The sequence below is a fragment of the Mus caroli genome, chromosome 2 (assembly GCF_900094665.2).
Source record: "Mus caroli chromosome 2, CAROLI_EIJ_v1.1, whole genome shotgun sequence".
Taxonomy (NCBI): domain Eukaryota; kingdom Metazoa; phylum Chordata; class Mammalia; order Rodentia; family Muridae; genus Mus; species Mus caroli.
In genome coordinates, this window is record NC_034571.1 from 22,872,483 (window position 1) to 22,888,896 (window position 16,414).

The following is a 16,414-nucleotide window of genomic DNA, read 5'->3' on the forward strand; positions in this document are numbered from 1 at the left end:
ACATATTAGTGTATTCAGACTCATTAATGGGCATACAAGAGCTGAAAAACATGGAAGCCATACTATATCATGGATTTTAAAAAAAAAAAATGTTACAAAAGTCAAAGGATTGGCATATATTCTCAGAAAAAAAAAAAAAGGAGTTGACATACTTTTGTGAAAATCAGACTATATATAATGTGTTGTTTTTTTGTTTTGTTTTAGTAGACAAAGCTTAGGAAACTGGCTCGTTATAATTAAAAATAAAAATAAAACTTGTTCTCCCACACAAAGGTGCATTTCAGATGGTTTATAAGTAACACACAATGGTCAGCAACCAGTGAGAGCCAGGCTTGAGGGCTCAGAACAGTCTACACCAGGGTAGACCAGTTAGAACTCTAGTCTCATCTGGTGGTCTCAATATGAGAGGAAAAAAAAAAACCAACAAAAAACAAAAGAACAAAAAACTATGGAGCTAACAGAAGAAAATCAAAGTTTCTTAAACTGGCTTAGAAATTGGAAGCTCTTTTGTATTTTCCCTTAAAAACAAAACAAAACAAAATTTCCTAACAAGAGCCAACTGTCTACATTAAAAGTAAGAATGTCTGTTTGGTGAAAATCCCCTGGATACACAAAGTGCTGTTCTGAGAGGCTTGCAGTGGCCAGAACACAAGCAACTCCTCAAGGAAAAGAGACGCACGCAAGAGGAAGCCGCCTCCCGAGAAAACAGCCGCTGCTGACAACGAAAAACCAGAAGGTGGCCATGCCTAAGAAATGGTCTTCAGATAAAGGGAAATTAAGATATGTGGTGCTTTGTACACATTGACTACCCAAATCAGGATTTACAGCGACAGATGCTGGTAAAGATAAGGAAAGAGAAGCCCCCAGAAAGGCCAGTTCGCATTCTAAAGAAAACTATGGAGAAACCAGGAAAATGAACCTGTATAACCCACAGTCCCAGCCTGGACAGGTGCACCAAAGAACGACCCAAACATTAAAGATGTTTGCTGTCAGGCCTGACTTCTTGAGAGGGTTTGCTCATAACCTGGAACCAAGGGCCAGCCCATCACACCTTAAGCCTTTACATCCTCCAGGTATGAAAGTAGCTAGGCTTGAGCTCAGACGTAAACTTACTACTCTCTGCTGTCTCAGGTGATGGTGGTTGCTGAGGGAAGCCCTAGTGCTGAGCGTCTAAAGGGAGCCCCATGTGTTCTCAGTGCCTTCTGCACGCTCTGCCATACTCTGCTGACCCCTGCCCATTGTCTCTTGTTTTGAAGCCTGTGCCATCTCTGGACTCTTCAACTGCGTCACTATCCACCCTCTGAACATCGCAGCTGGCGTGTGGATGATGTGAGTAGCCGTGAACGTCCTGCCTGCGCGGGGTTTGAGGGATGTGGTGCAGGTCTCATCCCCCTTTCCGCTCCTAGGTTTCCTGATAGCCGCTTGAGTCTTTATTGGGGACAGTGTCACAGACACAGTTGCAGCATCTACCCAGCCAGACACTGTAGACTCCTTGTCTACCACAATGGGGGCTTCAGGGCCATGGTGTGTAAGGTCAGAATCCAGGGTCTGTGACAAAGAGAGGAGGGTGGTCAGCTGTGAGGCCATTAGCAGGGCTAGAGTTGGGAGGGGGAGGTCAGATGCAGGTGGACCTGGTGGCTACAGCATCCACAGGGAGTTCCTTTTCACGCTCTTCCTGGGCAGCCAGATCCCGAAAGGGATGCCAGAGTGAGGGCTGCTCGAGGTGCATGGGAAGCACTGTACATCAGTACTGTTCAAACAGTCATCTTGGGCAAGGTATAGGTAGGTCTTGCCTTGGGCATCATGAGGGTCAGGATGATTTGGGTCTTAGGGTGATGTGTACAGAGGCTTATGCTGGCCCAGGCAGCAAGGATGGGAACTATAGAGGTTATGTACACATTGATGGAACAGTGAGCTGGCATCTGGAAGACTGGTGATGGGTAGTGGGGAGATGGGCAGTGGTCAAGAGTTCCAAGAGCTGTGTCTATTAATCAGGTGGTTGGTGGCACTTTGCTCCCAGATACATGTGGGGCCCGGCAATGATCCTGTTGTCTGGTCATGATCATTGCCCGCCTATGGGAGCAAAGGCCTTTAGCACCAGCAGCATAGCTGCTTCTAGCAACCAGGCAAGGATTAAAGGTTCCTGAGTGGAAGCTCCCAGCATGAGCAGCTCACTATCTGCATCTCTGTCTCCCTAATCCACATGCTCCCAGCTCGGTACCTTGCACTTCTTTTGGGTGCAGCCTACCCTTGATGTCAGTGTTAGTGACTATGGAGAAGGTACTAACAACAGGCAGTGTGGCTAAGTTCTGTGGATGAAGGTGCTGCTGGCTAAAGATTATATGGAGGCAAGGGTCTTAGTTCTTTGTTTCACTGTTGGAACAATAAAGAGATCAGACACCAGGCTCTTCCTCCAGGATGCTTGGGTAGTTAGGGATGCTGGTGCAGCGGTGGGGTGGGGTGGGTGGTTGAACTGCTTGGCAGAAACTGGTACCCTGCAGAATCCCGGTATTTATGGAAGTTCAGGGCCTGTGGTAGAATTCCTTGAGCCACTGGCATGAGGGCTGTTGTAGCCCCAGGTTGTAAACTGTCATTGTCCTTTCTGCCTTTGTCCCTGCAGCATGAACGCCTTCATCCTGTTGTTGTGCGAGGCTCCCTTCTGCTGCCAGTTTGTGGAGTTTGCAAACACAGTAGCTGAGAAGGTTGACCGGCTGCGCTCCTGGCAGAAGGCTGTCTTCTACTGCGGGTGAGGGGCTGTTGGGCAGGGCCTATGGCATGGTTCCCAAACTCCTGCTGATTAAAACAGTGTTGTGGGGTGGGTGGGGCAGGAACAGGTAGAGGCCTTTTCTTCTGTAGAGCTTTTATTTGATAGCTGTGGGCACAGACACTGGCTCATCCAATAACAGGTGCTAAAGAATGGGACCCAGTATCTGCCTCCCCGAGCTCAGATGGCAGCTATGGCCACACACGTGTCTTACGACCACTAGTGGAAGGATGGGGAAGCGACTGGATTACTTTCACTTGGGAGTTTCCAGGCAGGTTGTAGTGGGTATGTGTGCATCTGCATTTGCTAATGTATGTGTAGGCATGGTGAAGCCTTGCGAGGAGCGTGGCCAGATGTGAGACTGCTGAACAGGAACACCGTTTCCCTCTAAATCCACGCTTCTCCTCTGGTTCTGGCAGTGCAGCGTGTCGGGCTGCAGCACTTCTGAGATAAATGTAATACCTGGGGGCCTCTGAAGAAGGGCTTTCCCAGGAGAGCCTGGCTAGACAGCAGCACTCATTGTAATTACCAATATTGTCATTAAGATCAGGTTACCCACCCTCAGGATTGGTGGGGCTCAGAGGCTTCTGCAGGGAGAACACACGGTGTGTGCACCTGCTGACAGTCTTCTGCTGTGTCTAAAATCAGGGGATCATAGAGTTAGAAAATTCTAATCAGTGTAGCATGGTTGTATGTGTGTGTGTGTGCAAGTGTGTGTACACATGCATGTGTACATGCATGCGTACATACAGGTGGGTGTGCATGAGAGTGGAAAATACTAATGTGGACATCAGGTATTTTCCTCAGTCATTTTCTACTTGCTTTTAGAGACAGGGTCTCTCACTGAGCCTGGAGCTCACATATTTGGCTAGACTGCCAAGCCAGTGAGCTATAGGAATCCACCTGTTTCCACCTCAGCAGCCCCAAAGCACCTGGGTTTGTATGGGGCTCCAAACAGGCTCTTGTGCATGTGCAGCAGGCACCAGCTAAGCCATCTCCTCACCCCTTCCTTGTCTTTTCCTTTCCCTCTGTATTTGAGATGGTCTTATTATGTAGACCTGGCTGGCCTTGAACTCACAGAGATTCATCTGTCTCTGCCTCCTGAGTGCTGGGATTAAAGATGTGCACCACCATACCTGGCTTTCTTTGGATTTTTAAGATGTGTTGTCATGATGCTGACAATAATGTATGTTTACCAAAAGTCATTTGTAAAGTGAAAATGGTCATTCCGGTCCTCACTGCCTGTTCATCTACTGGCATGCGTTCCTCCGGTCTAAGTGCACACATGTCTGAAGCTCCTCTCTGACATGCTCATAACTATTACACATAAGTTTATACCTGCTCTTTTTCACTTGCTGTGGTTTCAACATCTTCAGTATTGTCATAAAAAATGGTGACATTCCTATTATTGCTAAGCACATTTATTGAGCTGTATATACTTGCTGGCTTTGTCTTCATTTGCTAGCTGGTGTCAATCAAGTCTGGTGAACATCTGTCGGCCAAGCTACCATGATGACATCCTTAGATGTTTCCAGTGTGGAATGACCAGACTAGGTTATGATCATTCAAAAGATCTTAACATACGAGACTCAGTTACTTCCCCAAGAGGCATTCTGGGTGTCTCTCCCCTCCCCACCCAGTGCCCGGTGCTACTTTCATATGCCTAAGAAGTAAAATACCCTCCTGTGGGTTCAATTCATTTTCTTTTTCGAAGGGTTTCTAGCTTCTGGTCCACTCTCTTGAGAGCGTTCATGTGTGACTTTGCAGGCTGCGTGTTTTCAGTATTAAAGACCTCAGATTCCTTTGTTTCGTTTCCCATTCAGATTTTTCCAGCCTGTCATTTGCCTTTAATGCTATCGGTTTTCCTCCTGTGGTCTTTTGCCTCGTGATTTCTATTATTTTATTATAGAGGATCCTCAACTTAGCTTCCATTTTGATAAAACAAATATCCTGTTGAAAACACGGTAGCACACCTCACCTAGCAAACACAGCTGTCACTAAGCTTCACCATGCTTAAAGCCCTGATGCTGGCCACAGGGACCTGGCATGACAAATTATAAGGTGGCCACAAAGCTCAGTATCTGTCGAGTACCGCAGTCGCAACCATCCAAGTCAAGGACCTGCTGCCCTTTGAAGCACTTCTGGCTACACAGACATCTGTACCTGAAGTCCAAGGAGTGCAGTTGGCTCTGAGTGTCATCCTCCTGCCCAGTGAGCCTCCTCTCCAGAAGTGACTGGACTGAGGGCTGAGCTGCAAGCTCCATCATCTTCCTGGGTCAGCGAATCCACAATTCACCTCATGTTGGAAAAATACCATTCCTCAAGATTGAGCTGCAGAGGTTCTTAGGGCTGTATGAACCCACCACTAGGTGGCGCCAGGGTGCTACTGAAGCCCCATAGTTGCACTGGGTCCAGTGTTCCTGGGGTTTGAGCTGGGAGGACTTGTTGAGGAACAGCTGGCCCAGGGTTACTGAACTGATGAAAGCGTTCATACAGTGCTTGGGATGTGGGTGTAGGATAAGTGGCCATCTGCCCTTATCTAGATGTCAGGACCCCACTATACGGAGAAGTGGAGCCTTGATAAGCTCACTTGGTCACAGGGCTGTACAGCTGGACTGTACCCCAGACCCTCTAGGCCTAGCCTCTCTGTTTTAGTGAATAGCTGGGGTGTTTACCCAGCTCTTTGCTGTTTAACCACGAGTGGGTCATAGATCTTGCCACAAAGACTTGATACAGTTTTGGACTCTGACCCCAGAAAGGATGGGATTTTAGGGATGTCTGTTTTCTCCTAGGATGGCCATCGTCCCCATCGTCATGAGCCTGACCCTGACTACACTGCTGGGCAATGCCATCGCCTTTGCCACCGGGGTGCTGTATGGACTGTCTGCCCTGGGCAAAAAGTGCGTCTACAGCCTAGTCCCGGGGTGCCCTCTGCTGCCCCTGCTGACCCATCTGAAGTGGGAAAGGCCTGAGTGGGACCCTTTGTCTAGTTGTTATGCAGTGGCCACAAGTGACTTTATCTGTGCCCTCAGGAACAGAGGCAAGAAATGAGGGGACAGCCTAGGTGGTCCCTCTTGCCTGGTTTATACACAGTGAGGTATGCACCAGATATTGCAGCCAGTTGCCACCCCTTCCCTTCAGCTCAGTCAGTGCCAGGCAACGTGTATCCCTCTCAGAGTAACAGTGCTCTGCCCCCTTGACCAGGGCCTCTGGGGAGCACAGTCCTGGGGGAATCTGCCTGCAGGTCATGCCTGGGGTGCAACCTGGGAGTGGGAGGTGGGAGGGCTAGGCCCATAGAACACCTGCTTTTCTCTCTCCAGGGGCGATGCCATTTCTTATGCTCGGATCCAGCAGCAGAGGCAGCAGGCAGATGAGGAGAAGCTGGCGGAGACTTTTGAGGGGGAACTGTGAGGTGAGGCAGAGTGGCCTGTCCTCATTGCCTACTGCCATTGGGGTCTGTGAATTCTGGAGAAGGCTGAGTGTCAGCTCTGTTAAATGGCCTGGGAGAGGAGCACCTGCAAGGAGCACACCTTGAGTCTTCCTGTGCCTACTCTGTTCTCTGGACTCTTGAGCCTGGAGCTCCTGCCCCACTAACACCGAAGGCCTGGGCTATGGATGGGATGAACTCACTCCTGTCAGCCTGTGGTGCAGAGTCTGTGCCGGTGACCCTTCCCAGACCTAAGAGCGGCCTCCCCCGAACACACCGGTCCTCACTTGGTTAAGAGGCTTCACCCAGGCTTAAGTCACTTTAGGTTTCACCCTTTTCAGGTTCAAGCTTGTGGAAGTTAGGGCTTCAGTTCTGCTCCATGACCTGTCGTCAGAGCAGAGGAAGAGTACAACAGTGTCCTGAGGCCAGCTACTGCCACCAGGAGCAGGAGAGATGGCTGCTCACTTGAGAATCTACAGCACTCCCAGGATGCAGCATCCTGGGCAGAAGAGCAACCTTGGGAGTGGCCAGAGGGCTGCTGGAAGGTCCCTACTGCTCAGTGCTAGAAAGTTGTGTGTGTGTGTCTGTCTGTGTGTGGCTGTTTGTCTGGTATGATGTGCTCTATGTGTGTGTGTGGCTGTGTGTTTGGTATGATGTGCTGTGTGTGTGTGTGTGTGTGTATCGCTGCTAGTCTGCACTGAGAACCTCCTTGTCAGGATGGCAGGTTCCTTATTAGTAGGGATTAACCTCAGGTATTCTTCCCAACCTGCCCCTGGCAGCCTGGAGCCTTTGGAGAGCTGGGCAGAGACCAGACCCACTGCCTACACAGACTTGGCCCCTTCTCGGGTACCAGAGCACAGAGAGTAAGCCTGCATGGTTGGGACAAGGAGAGCTGTTCCACTGGCACATGGCTCCAGGGACATGCCTTGCTGTCCCCTCACCTTCCTCTGCACTGTTCTCTTCCCACTGTCCTGTGACACTGGCATCAATGGCTTATTAGATGGGTCCTTGGCCATTAGGCACATGTTTGGTGGCCTGGCTGAAGATGATGTGTCAAGTGCTGAGCCCTGCCTCCCTCCTACACTAGACCTTCAGCCGGACCTGTCCATGGAACGCAGCCCTGGAGTCGCCGAGTTTCCAGGGGATCCTTAGCTTCTCAGGGCTTGAGGCCCAGAGGAGTAGACATTCATTCTCCTTGGTATAGAAGCTCTGATCTGTGGACTTTGGGGAGAGCAGAAGTTCTCCAGAAAGCCTGGCCATGCTGAACTGGGGAGTGGCAGAAATGTAATAGTGTAGCTAGCTTAGGGGGTCATGTGCCTTCACCGTTCATCAGAGGCTATTTTTCTTGAGCCAGAGATACGTTTCAAGGGCTCTGTGTATGTGTGTTTGTATATGTTGGAGCCTTTGTTCTCAGTAAGACCTGTCTACCTCCCAGGAGGAGAAAAGTCCCCACCTGCTCCTCTGGTTACTTGGATAGGCATGGACTTGGGCCAGTTCTGCCCAGGCCTCCTGCCTCTGCAGTAGAACTAAAGGCTACATGTATGGTGAGATTGTACTTCACTAGGGAATCCATTTTGTGCTAGGCAGGCATGGGGTGAGGTATAAAGGTGGAGGCCCTCAGACATAGGCCAATGTGGGGCGGTCAGTCACTTAAGTCCTGAGGTTCTTGGCAGTCTCGTGGCACAGTGGCTCTGGAGCCCATTGTTTTGACTCTGAGCATGGGCACTGTCCAGCCCAGACTAGGCCTCATTCTTGTCTGTGTCTGGGTGTCTTCTGTGGCTGCTTTTGCCACCCACCCCTGGTTTGTTTGTTGACTGGGTTACTTTTGGAGTAAAGCAAGTTTGTAGTTGGTATACACAGTCTGCCTGTCACCTTCTGTCTCCAGTGCCTGTCACTGGCAAGGAGGCCCTGCCTATGCTAGCTGGGCCTAGCCTGGCCTGAGCCTGCTCACAGGGTCTGGAAAAAAGTCTAGGCATAGAGGGCAAGCTGGCCCTGAACCCCACAGTGACTCTTGCTGTCTCTACCGTAATGATGTCCAGCGTGCCCTGGCAGTCTGGGCTGAGTTGGGGGTGGCCTGGCTGCTGGGGTAGGGAGCTTTTCCCTGGAAGAGAGCCCACTCCCCTTTCCTCCCTGAGGCTGTAGGCCCAGCTCTTTATTTTGAAAAACAGCGAACAGTTGGCAGACCAGAGGTATCCAAGGTTGGACTGGGTCCTGCGCTCTGGCCTTTGGAAGTCCAGTGGTCCCCAAGGTACCCAGACCCAACTGGGTACAGGACCCTGTCCTCCTCCTGGCCAGTTGATCAGAATGATGTGACAATGTCCTTGTACAGTGCCACTTTGCCACCTCCATCTCTGTTTCCTGTCCTCAACACAGACCTACATGGGAAGTGTTCCTCGTAGGAATGAGGAACCAGATCGGAGGTCCCGGCAGCCTTGTTCTTGGGTACAGCCTCTGCTCAGTCTGGGGCAGGGCTGCCTGCTCCCCCTGCAGATCTCAGCACTGCGGGCTTCTGCTGGAGCCCACCAGCCCATTGTTGGTAAACTGCCTGTCCCAAGGTGGAAGTGTGCTCTGGCTGATGGCAGGGGTGCTGCTGTTCCCAGTGGCAGGTGTGAATCTGTGGCCAGTGCATAGGCCTGGCCTGGGTGGTTTGGCCCCTTACAGGTGAGACCCTGACTAGGGCCTGAAGGACATCCTGCGAGTGTGGAAGAAGGCCTCGATCTGCTCCAGCGAGCGGCCCCTGGTCTCAGGCACACAGCAGCCTGTGAAGAGCAGGCTGAGCAGGCAGATGGCCGAGAAGAAGAAGAAAGGCACCTGGAGGCCGAAGGCATTCTGCAGTAGGGAGTTGGGAAAGGAGTTACTGACCATACACGGCTTTCGCCAGAGTTTTATGGGCTTGGCTAGTACTGACAGCCTGTGGGGCCTTCATCTGGCCACTGCCCCACTTAGAAACCTCCCTACTATTTATTCCCAAGCTTCCCCTCAGCCATCTTGCCTGGAGACTCTACCCTTCCACACCCAAGCTCTAGGCTGCCTACAGGTCCTGTGGGCAGCATGTTGTGTCAGCCCTCCTCTTAACCATGGGCATTGAATGGGCAGGGCAGGTTCCAGCTTGTGCTGATCCATCTGCATTTCCCTGGGAGAGTCAGCATTCAGGTCTTTTCAGGGCCCACTGGATTGCAGGGCTGGGAGCAAGGTATATTTAGGAAGGCCCTCACACCATGCTATAGTCAGGTAGCAGGGTTACACTAGAGAAGCCTGGCATCTAGGAAGTCAAGAGACAGTGCAGCTGAGCAGGGTACCATGGGCAGATCTGTATTCTTGGGCTGGGAGGTAACCTGACTCTTCCAAAGAGTCCCCCAGCATGTTATCACTTGACCAGCCTTAGCCCTTCAGAGGCTCTTCTCCAGGGGCTGCTGGGGAAGACTGTTAATAAACCTAGCTGGGAGTCCTGGGGCCAAACACTCACCACTGCCAGCAGGAAGTACTTAGTGAGGACGAAGGCTGTGAGCCAGCTGACCAGCACGCAGAGCCCTGAGGCCACACCACGGGCACGCAGGGGCAGAACCTCAGACATGAGGAGCCAGGTGATGGGACCCCAGCCCATGGCATAGCCTGACCGGAAGAGAGGAGCAGTTAGGCCCAGGCCCTGGAGCAGGGCTGCCTGCTCCTCCTGTGGATCTCAGCTGAGGTATTACATGATATTACTGAGTGGCTAGAGGGCCCTATTGTCCAACTCCCCAACTCCTTAGGCAACCCAAGACAGTAATGGAACCCTTGTGGCCCCCATCCCCCCCAAACAGCCCATCCCAGGTCTCCCCATCACTGTGGTGTCCTACCCATAATGAAGAGCATGGTGGCCAGCAGGGGTATCAGGGTAAGATAGTTGAAGGCTGTGCCCCCCAGGGTCACGATCTCCACAGTGCTGTTGGGGGTCAGAGGCCTTGGCACAAACTGGACGTAGAGCCCCAGCGTCAGGTTGGCAGCAAACATGACGGATGCTGTGGATCATGGCACCTCAGGACCAGATTCCTCCGAGTGTGAGGTCTATTCCGAGCCCCACTACACCTCTGCCCCCAACACAGAAGGGCAAGCTCACGGTCTCCTGCCACACCATTGAGTTGGGTGGGTGGGCTCCTCTGTGCTTGGAGCATGAGCAGACCTGTGTGTAGCAGCTGCCATTTGCTAGGTCCTGGACCGTGTGCTAGGGAGGCTTGGCTGTGGCCTAGAGTTTGCAGTGGTTGTAGGAGTAAGAGGCATACATTACAGTGGAGACACTCACCTGACACATAGAGCAGAACTTTTCGGCCTGCCAGGTCCATGGTGACAGCAGCAATCAGCACAGATAGGAGCCTCACAGCACCAACTATCGCTGCATCCTGCTGGGAGGGCTGTGGGGCAGGGCACTGGGCTGAGGGACCTGGCCTAGTGTCCCGTGCCCTACCCTGACCCTAATGCACTAAGGACATTCAGCCCTAAGTCCAGGGTCACTGCCCCCTCCCTTTTTTGGGGGCCATGAGCTATCCTAGCTATCGAGCCCTAGGTACTTCTGTGCCCCAGCAGGGGCATGTCTACTGTGCCTGCTACTAGCCATAGTGGGCACAGCCCCTGGTTGGACAGCAGTGGTCGACTTGAGTCACTCTTATCTTTACACCTCATTGCAGGAAGAACCTGGGGTGGAAATGGGCTCCAGGGACCTCACAGTCCCTCCTGGGATCTGAGCCTGGGGGCCACTGTCCCAAGAGTTATATATATCCTATCACATTGTTTTCTTCTGTCATTCTGCATATTTTAAAGCACTTAAGCTTCACTTGAGAAGAATGTATTGAGGCAGGATGTGAATGAGAGGCATCCAGGTCTCAGCCACTAACTTCCTGGCTGCCCTGCCTGTCAGGGCTCTGGGCAGTGCTGGCCAAGTGGGTTCTCACCAGCACCACGGATGTGTTGTCAAAGATGGTCTGTAGGTACACCAGGATGGGTGTGATGCCTGTCAGCTGCTGCAGAAAGCGCATCAGTACTGCAATGAGAACAGGCCGGTACACACGGGGTTCCCGGGCTTCCGCCCACGACACTCGGCTACTCTGGAACACAAAGCTGCTGTTGAGGGCTATGCCAGGCTCTCCAGCCCTGGCCACCCTGTCTTGGCCCTTGTGAGTCTAGGAGAGGCCCAACCACAGGAGGCTGCAAGGGCTCTGCACACTAGCAGGGACCGCTCTTGTTTGAGGAAAGGCAACCAACCAAGGCACAGAGAGGTCTAGTGACTGTCCGAGGCTACACAGAGCTTTCTGTGTTGGGGCCTGATCAAGCTCTACCACACACGCTGCACCTGTCTCCGCACGTTGTCCTGAATCTGCTCAAACTCCCAATGGACCTCGGAGTCAGCTCGCAGCCAGGTCAGCGCCTGCAGTGCCTCCTCATCCCGGCTCTTTGAGAGCAAGAAGCGAGGAGAGTTGGGCATGAAGCTGAGCAGCAGGATCATGATGAGAACCGGCCCCTCCCCAGCCACAGCAAGCCATCGCCAAGGTAGCAGCAGACCTGGTAAGAGAGGCTTCAGTGAGGGGATGGGGCCTGAGTGACCTCACTGCTCCCCAGCCTAGCTCCCTGATTGCCCAAGACCCCGTAGTAAGGACAGTGTGGGGCTTCAGGAATTGCCTGGACCCTGGCACTAAAGTGGGATCCCTAAACAGCCTCAGTATAATGGGAGAGTATTGGGAAGACTGGGCCTGGGGCTCTCACCCCCATCACCCAGGCAGGCCAAATCCTGTATGGGCTTCCCTCATGAACTGACAGGACCCTTGTGCTGTGGGAAGGTGGTCCGAAGCTGCTGCGGTAGGATAGGCCTCAGTGCTCAGAGATGGTGCCTAGTGGGGCTAGGAAGCCAGGTGTCCTGTCTATCAGTGCTGGCTTTCCTTCAGGAAAAGTTCCATTCCCCCCACCTCCAGAACCTGAATACTGGAGTGCAGGATGGTACTTGCCGAGGGCGTAGAGAGACAGGGATCCAAACACGGCCATGAGCTGCGGTGTGGCCCCCAGGGCCCCACGAACACCAGGGGGTGCAATCTCAGACACGTACACCTGTAAGGCATATTTCCCAACTTGGACTTTAGTGGGGAATTCATGTTCTTGGGTCCATTGGGGTGATCGAGGGACTTGGGAGCCTGGAGAAGCTGGCAGAAGTCTTGTTCTGACCAGAGCTCTGACCTTCCCTTCCCTAGCAAAGAAGTATGCAGTAGCACTCAGCTCTGGTGGGTATGGGTGGGGGGACCCAACCAAGCTCAGGGTCCTCAGACTTGGGGCTGAGCAGGCATCTGTATTTACCCAGTGACCTCTTTTCTGGGCTTGGTCAGAGGATAAGTTTGTGTATGGAGTATTACATGAGGTAAGCAGCTGGGTGGGGGTGGAGGTGGGCTGGAACTTCCCTTCACATCCCTTGTGCAATGCAAATTTTTTTCAGTTGAGCAATGCATGGAACTGAGGTCAAAACACAAGGTAGGAAGTTTTGGGTGACAATGATGTCAGCTGCTTTGGTGGAGGAAGCTGAGGTTTTCTGGGCAATGTAGTGAACCCCACACACTTTCACTGAGCAAAGGCTCAGAGGCAGGGGTGGTCCAGAACAGCCCCAAGGCAATGGAGACATCTGGCCTTACCGGGATGCAGGCAGCAGTGAGTCCCCCGGCAAAGCCCGTCAACATCCTCCCCAACAGAAGCATCCAGAGGCCATGGGCACCAGCCATGAGTGCATAGCCAATGGCTGAGGGGACAGCCGAGAACATGATGCTGAGCTTCCGGCCCAGGAGGTCATTGAGTAGCATAGCACTGAGGCCCCCTGCTGCGGCACCCAAGGTGAACACGGACTGCAGGGGTACAAGAAGATACAGTGGCTTTAAGAGCTCTCACCCCCACCGGAGTCTAGAGAGAGTTCCTCCAGAGCTGACCCAGAACCCAGGCATTCATTGGTAGAGCCCCCTGTTGGCAGAGATGCACAGTAGCCTGTGGACAACTATATGTAAAGGTACCATGACTGTTCTACTCCAGAGGTGCTTTGAGGGGAGGGGAGCGCCTGTCTACAGTGGCTCTGTCCAGGAGTGTCCAATATTTTTTTTGAGCCCAAGCAGGCCTCAAGAACATGATCTTCCTCCTTCAGCCTCCCAAGTGCTGAAGTTAAAGGCATTTTCTATGGCTCGCACATTACCAAAGAGAACCCTATGACTTGAAGGCCCAGCTGGGACTTTAAGATTTGGGGGTCATTGGAGTTGTTGAGGAATAAAGAATTTGGCTGGAGTCTGCCACTCATGAGCAGTGGGACCAGGGCACACAGTGTGGCCTCAGTTTCTTAGTTGTGTTATGGGAAGAACATATTTAACCTCAGGGGTGAAGATATTTCACGAAGTGTCTGGCATGTGCTCAGCATATGCTGTGTGTGCCCTGCACATTCCCACCCCATTTGAAATGCTTAGGAGACCCCAAATCTTTCCAGCTTTGCTGTCAAGTTGCAGTCCTAACTCAGGGTCTATTGACATTCTAAGTCTTGAGCTCCTGGGCTCTGTTCAGCCACGCTCTGTCCTTGTCCATATGGCACCTCTCATCCCGTTAGCATCTGGTGTGACTGCCTCTAGGCACCCAGGAGGATGTCAGCTCTGCTGTGGCAGCCTGGCTTTGGGTATGGGGTTGGGAAATCTTCCCCTCAGCCCTGGCCCACATCTCTGCAGGATGTCACTTCCTCATGTCACTTGCCATCACTGCTAGCAGACAGGAATGTGTGTTAGGGAGAGATACCAGTGCTCTAGGGGAGGTTCCAAGGCTAGGTGATTTTAGTTCCCTGTGGTAAGCAGGCTGAGTGGGCCCATGCTCCCTCCACTACCCCATCTGATTTAGAGAACAGGCCTCACCCCAAACCAGGATGCCTGGATTTTGTCCAGGTGTAGTGCTGGGTCAGAAGAGAGCTTCAGTTCAGGGATGACTGGAGATGTGTAGACCAAAGCATACCCAAAGCTGAAATTGCCCAGCACAGCGGCGAAGGTAGCCAGGAACACCCTTTTGTTTTTCAAGGCCCTGGTGGGAGATGGGGTAGAACCAAAGGGCCAAGGACAAGTCCTTTAAATGGACCCTGAGTTCCCAGACTGCTGCCTTCCCTGAGCCCATGACTATCCAGCTCAGCAGATAGCCAGGAGAGGCCTGGGTCCAGGGCCAGTCAAGTTGTCTTCAGACCTTAGCAGCAGCTCTGGGAAATCCCCAGGCTGTTGGCTGGGGCTGGTACCCATTTTCTCCAGAAAAGAAATTGTGGGTTTTGCCTCCTGTTGTGATGCTCAAAGCTTGTTCTGTGATCTTAGGCAAGACCCATGTCCTCCCCCTGTGGCAGGTGGGGACCCCACCCAGTATTCCTTTGGAGGCTCTCTTCTTTATGGTGGTCCGGTTCTTTAAATAGGACTTGCGAGCATGCGGTAAGAAAGAGTCAGATGACTCTTAGTGGCCACTCACCAGAAGTCAGTAATGGCCCAAGATGTGTGTCGCCTGCTGGAGATAAGGCCATCCCAACCTCCCATCCCCACGCCCTGAGACTCTCACCCAGCTCGTTCTCTCTCTCCAGGAGACGCGGGAACCTCGGGGAAGGTATCATAGTCGAGTCCCTCGGCTCTTAGCAGGGGCTCCTGCATGGCCAGCGCGGATGGTCGGATACAGCGGGACTCCACTGCAGAGCTAAAGCATCTGCCTGAGCCCTCAGCACAGCAGGCGAAGCTCCGCCCTACAGATGCGATTGGCTGCAGGGCGGCCCTGCAGAGCCGTGCTGTCCAATGAGACAGCCGCACGCCTCGGATGCAGGGTGCGATCGGGCTCCCGGGCGTGTCCCATCGCGTGCGCCCTGAGGTACTGGATTCTGCCGGGGAAACCCGCTTCTAGGGCAGGGCCGCCTGAGCACCCTTTTCGCCAGGCTAAGAGCGTGGACTGCTCCATGGCTGGGTCTGGCTTTACGGAGGTGAAGCCTAGAGAGTCGTAAGCTTGCCAAGGTCACACGGAGGATTATTATTATATACTTTTTTATTATTGCCTTGCTTGGCCCTGTTCTGTGCCCTCGCCCGTCACATAGATGTCACTTCTACACCTGTCACTTCACTTCTCGCCTCCTAACCCTAATTGACTCCAATGAATCACTACTTTGGGTGTGTACAGGAGGAGGGGGAGGGTGGAGCAGAAACAATTAGGGGTAACTCCAGCAGGTGCCCTGCGGTGTCTCACCCCATAGCGGTGGACAAACCCCAAGGCTTCTCTCTGCTAGCAAGCAATCTATCTCTGAGCTACATTCCTGATCTCTGGGATTTCCTGGTTGTCCAAATAGCTTGTGCTGTTCAGAATCATTCCAGTAATGGTATAAAATGATCAAAAAAAACGAAACAGAAACTTCTCTAGGAAGTGGAAAAAGCCACAATCAAGATGCCTATCTGTGTCTTTGGAGTTTTTCAGTCACAGGAGTGGACTTACTTCCTGTTCACATTTATAAACTGACCCTTTGTTACCAGGCTATTAAAACAGTAAAGGGTGTTGTAGAAGTCTCAGTTCCCCTTTAGAAACACTTCTAGAGAGGACAGTAGAGACCACAAAACTGCTGCGACCCACCCTGGCTGGACGTCTTTCCTTCCTGTGTTTGCCTTGCCTGTCTGTTACTTAGTGGGGAGGTGATCTTTCAGTGAGTGGTGTTCCACTTCACATCCAAGCTCTGTGTGTGTGTGTGTGTGTGTGTGATACATAATTTTGGGAGCCTGAGAGCACTGGCTGCTCTTGCAAGAACTCAGGTTTGATTTCCCAGCCCCAGGAGTTGGCATACAACCCTCCTCTTACCTCCATTTCCACGACAATTGGTGCCTTCTGGCATCAGCTCTTATGTGGTACAGACAAAACACCCAAACATGTGAGAAACTTAAGCTATATAATTTTTAAATTTTATGTCTGTCTGTGAGTCTGTGCTCCTGAAGCTGAAATGATGGACTTGTAGCAGCTGGAGTTACAGGCAGGTCAGTCACCAAATAGTAATGGGAGCCAGAGCATATAGGACCTGGTCTTATAACCGCTGAAGCATCTCTTCAGGCCCCCTCCACTCCTTTGTCATTTGAGACAGGGTCTGATGTATTCCAAGCTGGCATCAAACTTGCTAGGTAGCCACCCACTTTAATTTTATCCTCTGGCCTCCACCTCCAATTGGGACTGCAGCCCTGGTTTCATTCTGTGCTAGG

The 16,414-nt window shown here is 52.2% G+C and overlaps 2 protein-coding genes across 4 annotated transcripts in view; one reads left to right on the top strand and one right to left on the bottom strand.

Moving 5' to 3' along the window:
• Nucleotides 1-8,046, top strand: part of Cacfd1 (calcium channel flower domain containing 1) — an 11,102-nt gene extending 3,056 nt beyond the window's left edge. The window contains exons 2-5 of one of the 2 annotated variants that reach the window (XM_021151100.2): nucleotides 1,257-1,329; nucleotides 2,621-2,746; nucleotides 5,557-5,664; nucleotides 6,085-8,046. In XM_021151100.2, coding sequence (XP_021006759.1) covers nucleotides 1,257-1,329; nucleotides 2,621-2,746; nucleotides 5,557-5,664; nucleotides 6,085-6,175 — 398 coding nt within the window. In that variant the 3' untranslated portion in view covers nucleotides 6,176-8,046. Of the gene's footprint in view, nucleotides 1-1,256; nucleotides 1,330-2,620; nucleotides 2,747-3,085; nucleotides 3,454-5,556; nucleotides 5,665-6,084 lie in introns of those variants that run through there. The other variant, XM_021151101.2, reaches the window with a different exon arrangement.
• A 272-nt stretch (nucleotides 8,047-8,318) lies between these two features.
• Slc2a6 (solute carrier family 2 member 6) lies at nucleotides 8,319-14,929 on the bottom strand. 2 transcript variants are annotated; one of them, XM_021156094.2, is made up of 10 exons: nucleotides 14,754-14,929; nucleotides 14,078-14,240; nucleotides 12,836-13,042; nucleotides 12,164-12,263; nucleotides 11,515-11,723; nucleotides 11,117-11,269; nucleotides 10,471-10,579; nucleotides 10,028-10,189; nucleotides 9,658-9,803; nucleotides 8,319-9,020 (listed from the first exon to the last, which is right to left on the bottom strand). In XM_021156094.2, exons 1-10 carry the CDS (start codon nucleotides 14,840-14,842, stop codon nucleotides 8,865-8,867), a joined length of 1,494 nt encoding a protein of 497 aa, XP_021011753.1. In that variant the 5' UTR covers nucleotides 14,843-14,929; the 3' UTR covers nucleotides 8,319-8,864. The 2 variants fall into 2 exon arrangements, with proteins under 2 accessions (XP_021011753.1, XP_029324968.1); XM_029469108.1 differs by lacking the exon at nucleotides 14,078-14,240 and having other exon boundaries at nucleotides 14,754-14,836.
• Nucleotides 14,930-16,414: the final 1,485 nt, after the last annotated feature.

Excerpts from the sequence above, each read along its gene's own strand:
- Slc2a6 (XM_021156094.2), bottom strand. The coding sequence starts at position 14,842 with ATGCAGGAGCCCCTGCTAAGAGCCGAGGGACTCGACTATGATACCTTC. Across the intron at positions 11,724-12,163 it reads CCTGTCTCTCTACGCCCTCG|GTCTGCTGCTACCTTGGCGA; the intron begins GCAAGTACCATC and ends CTCTCTTACCAG. Across the intron at positions 10,580-11,116 it reads ACAACACATCCGTGGTGCTG|CCCTCCCAGCAGGATGCAGC; the intron begins GTGAGAACCCAC and ends CCTGCCCCACAG.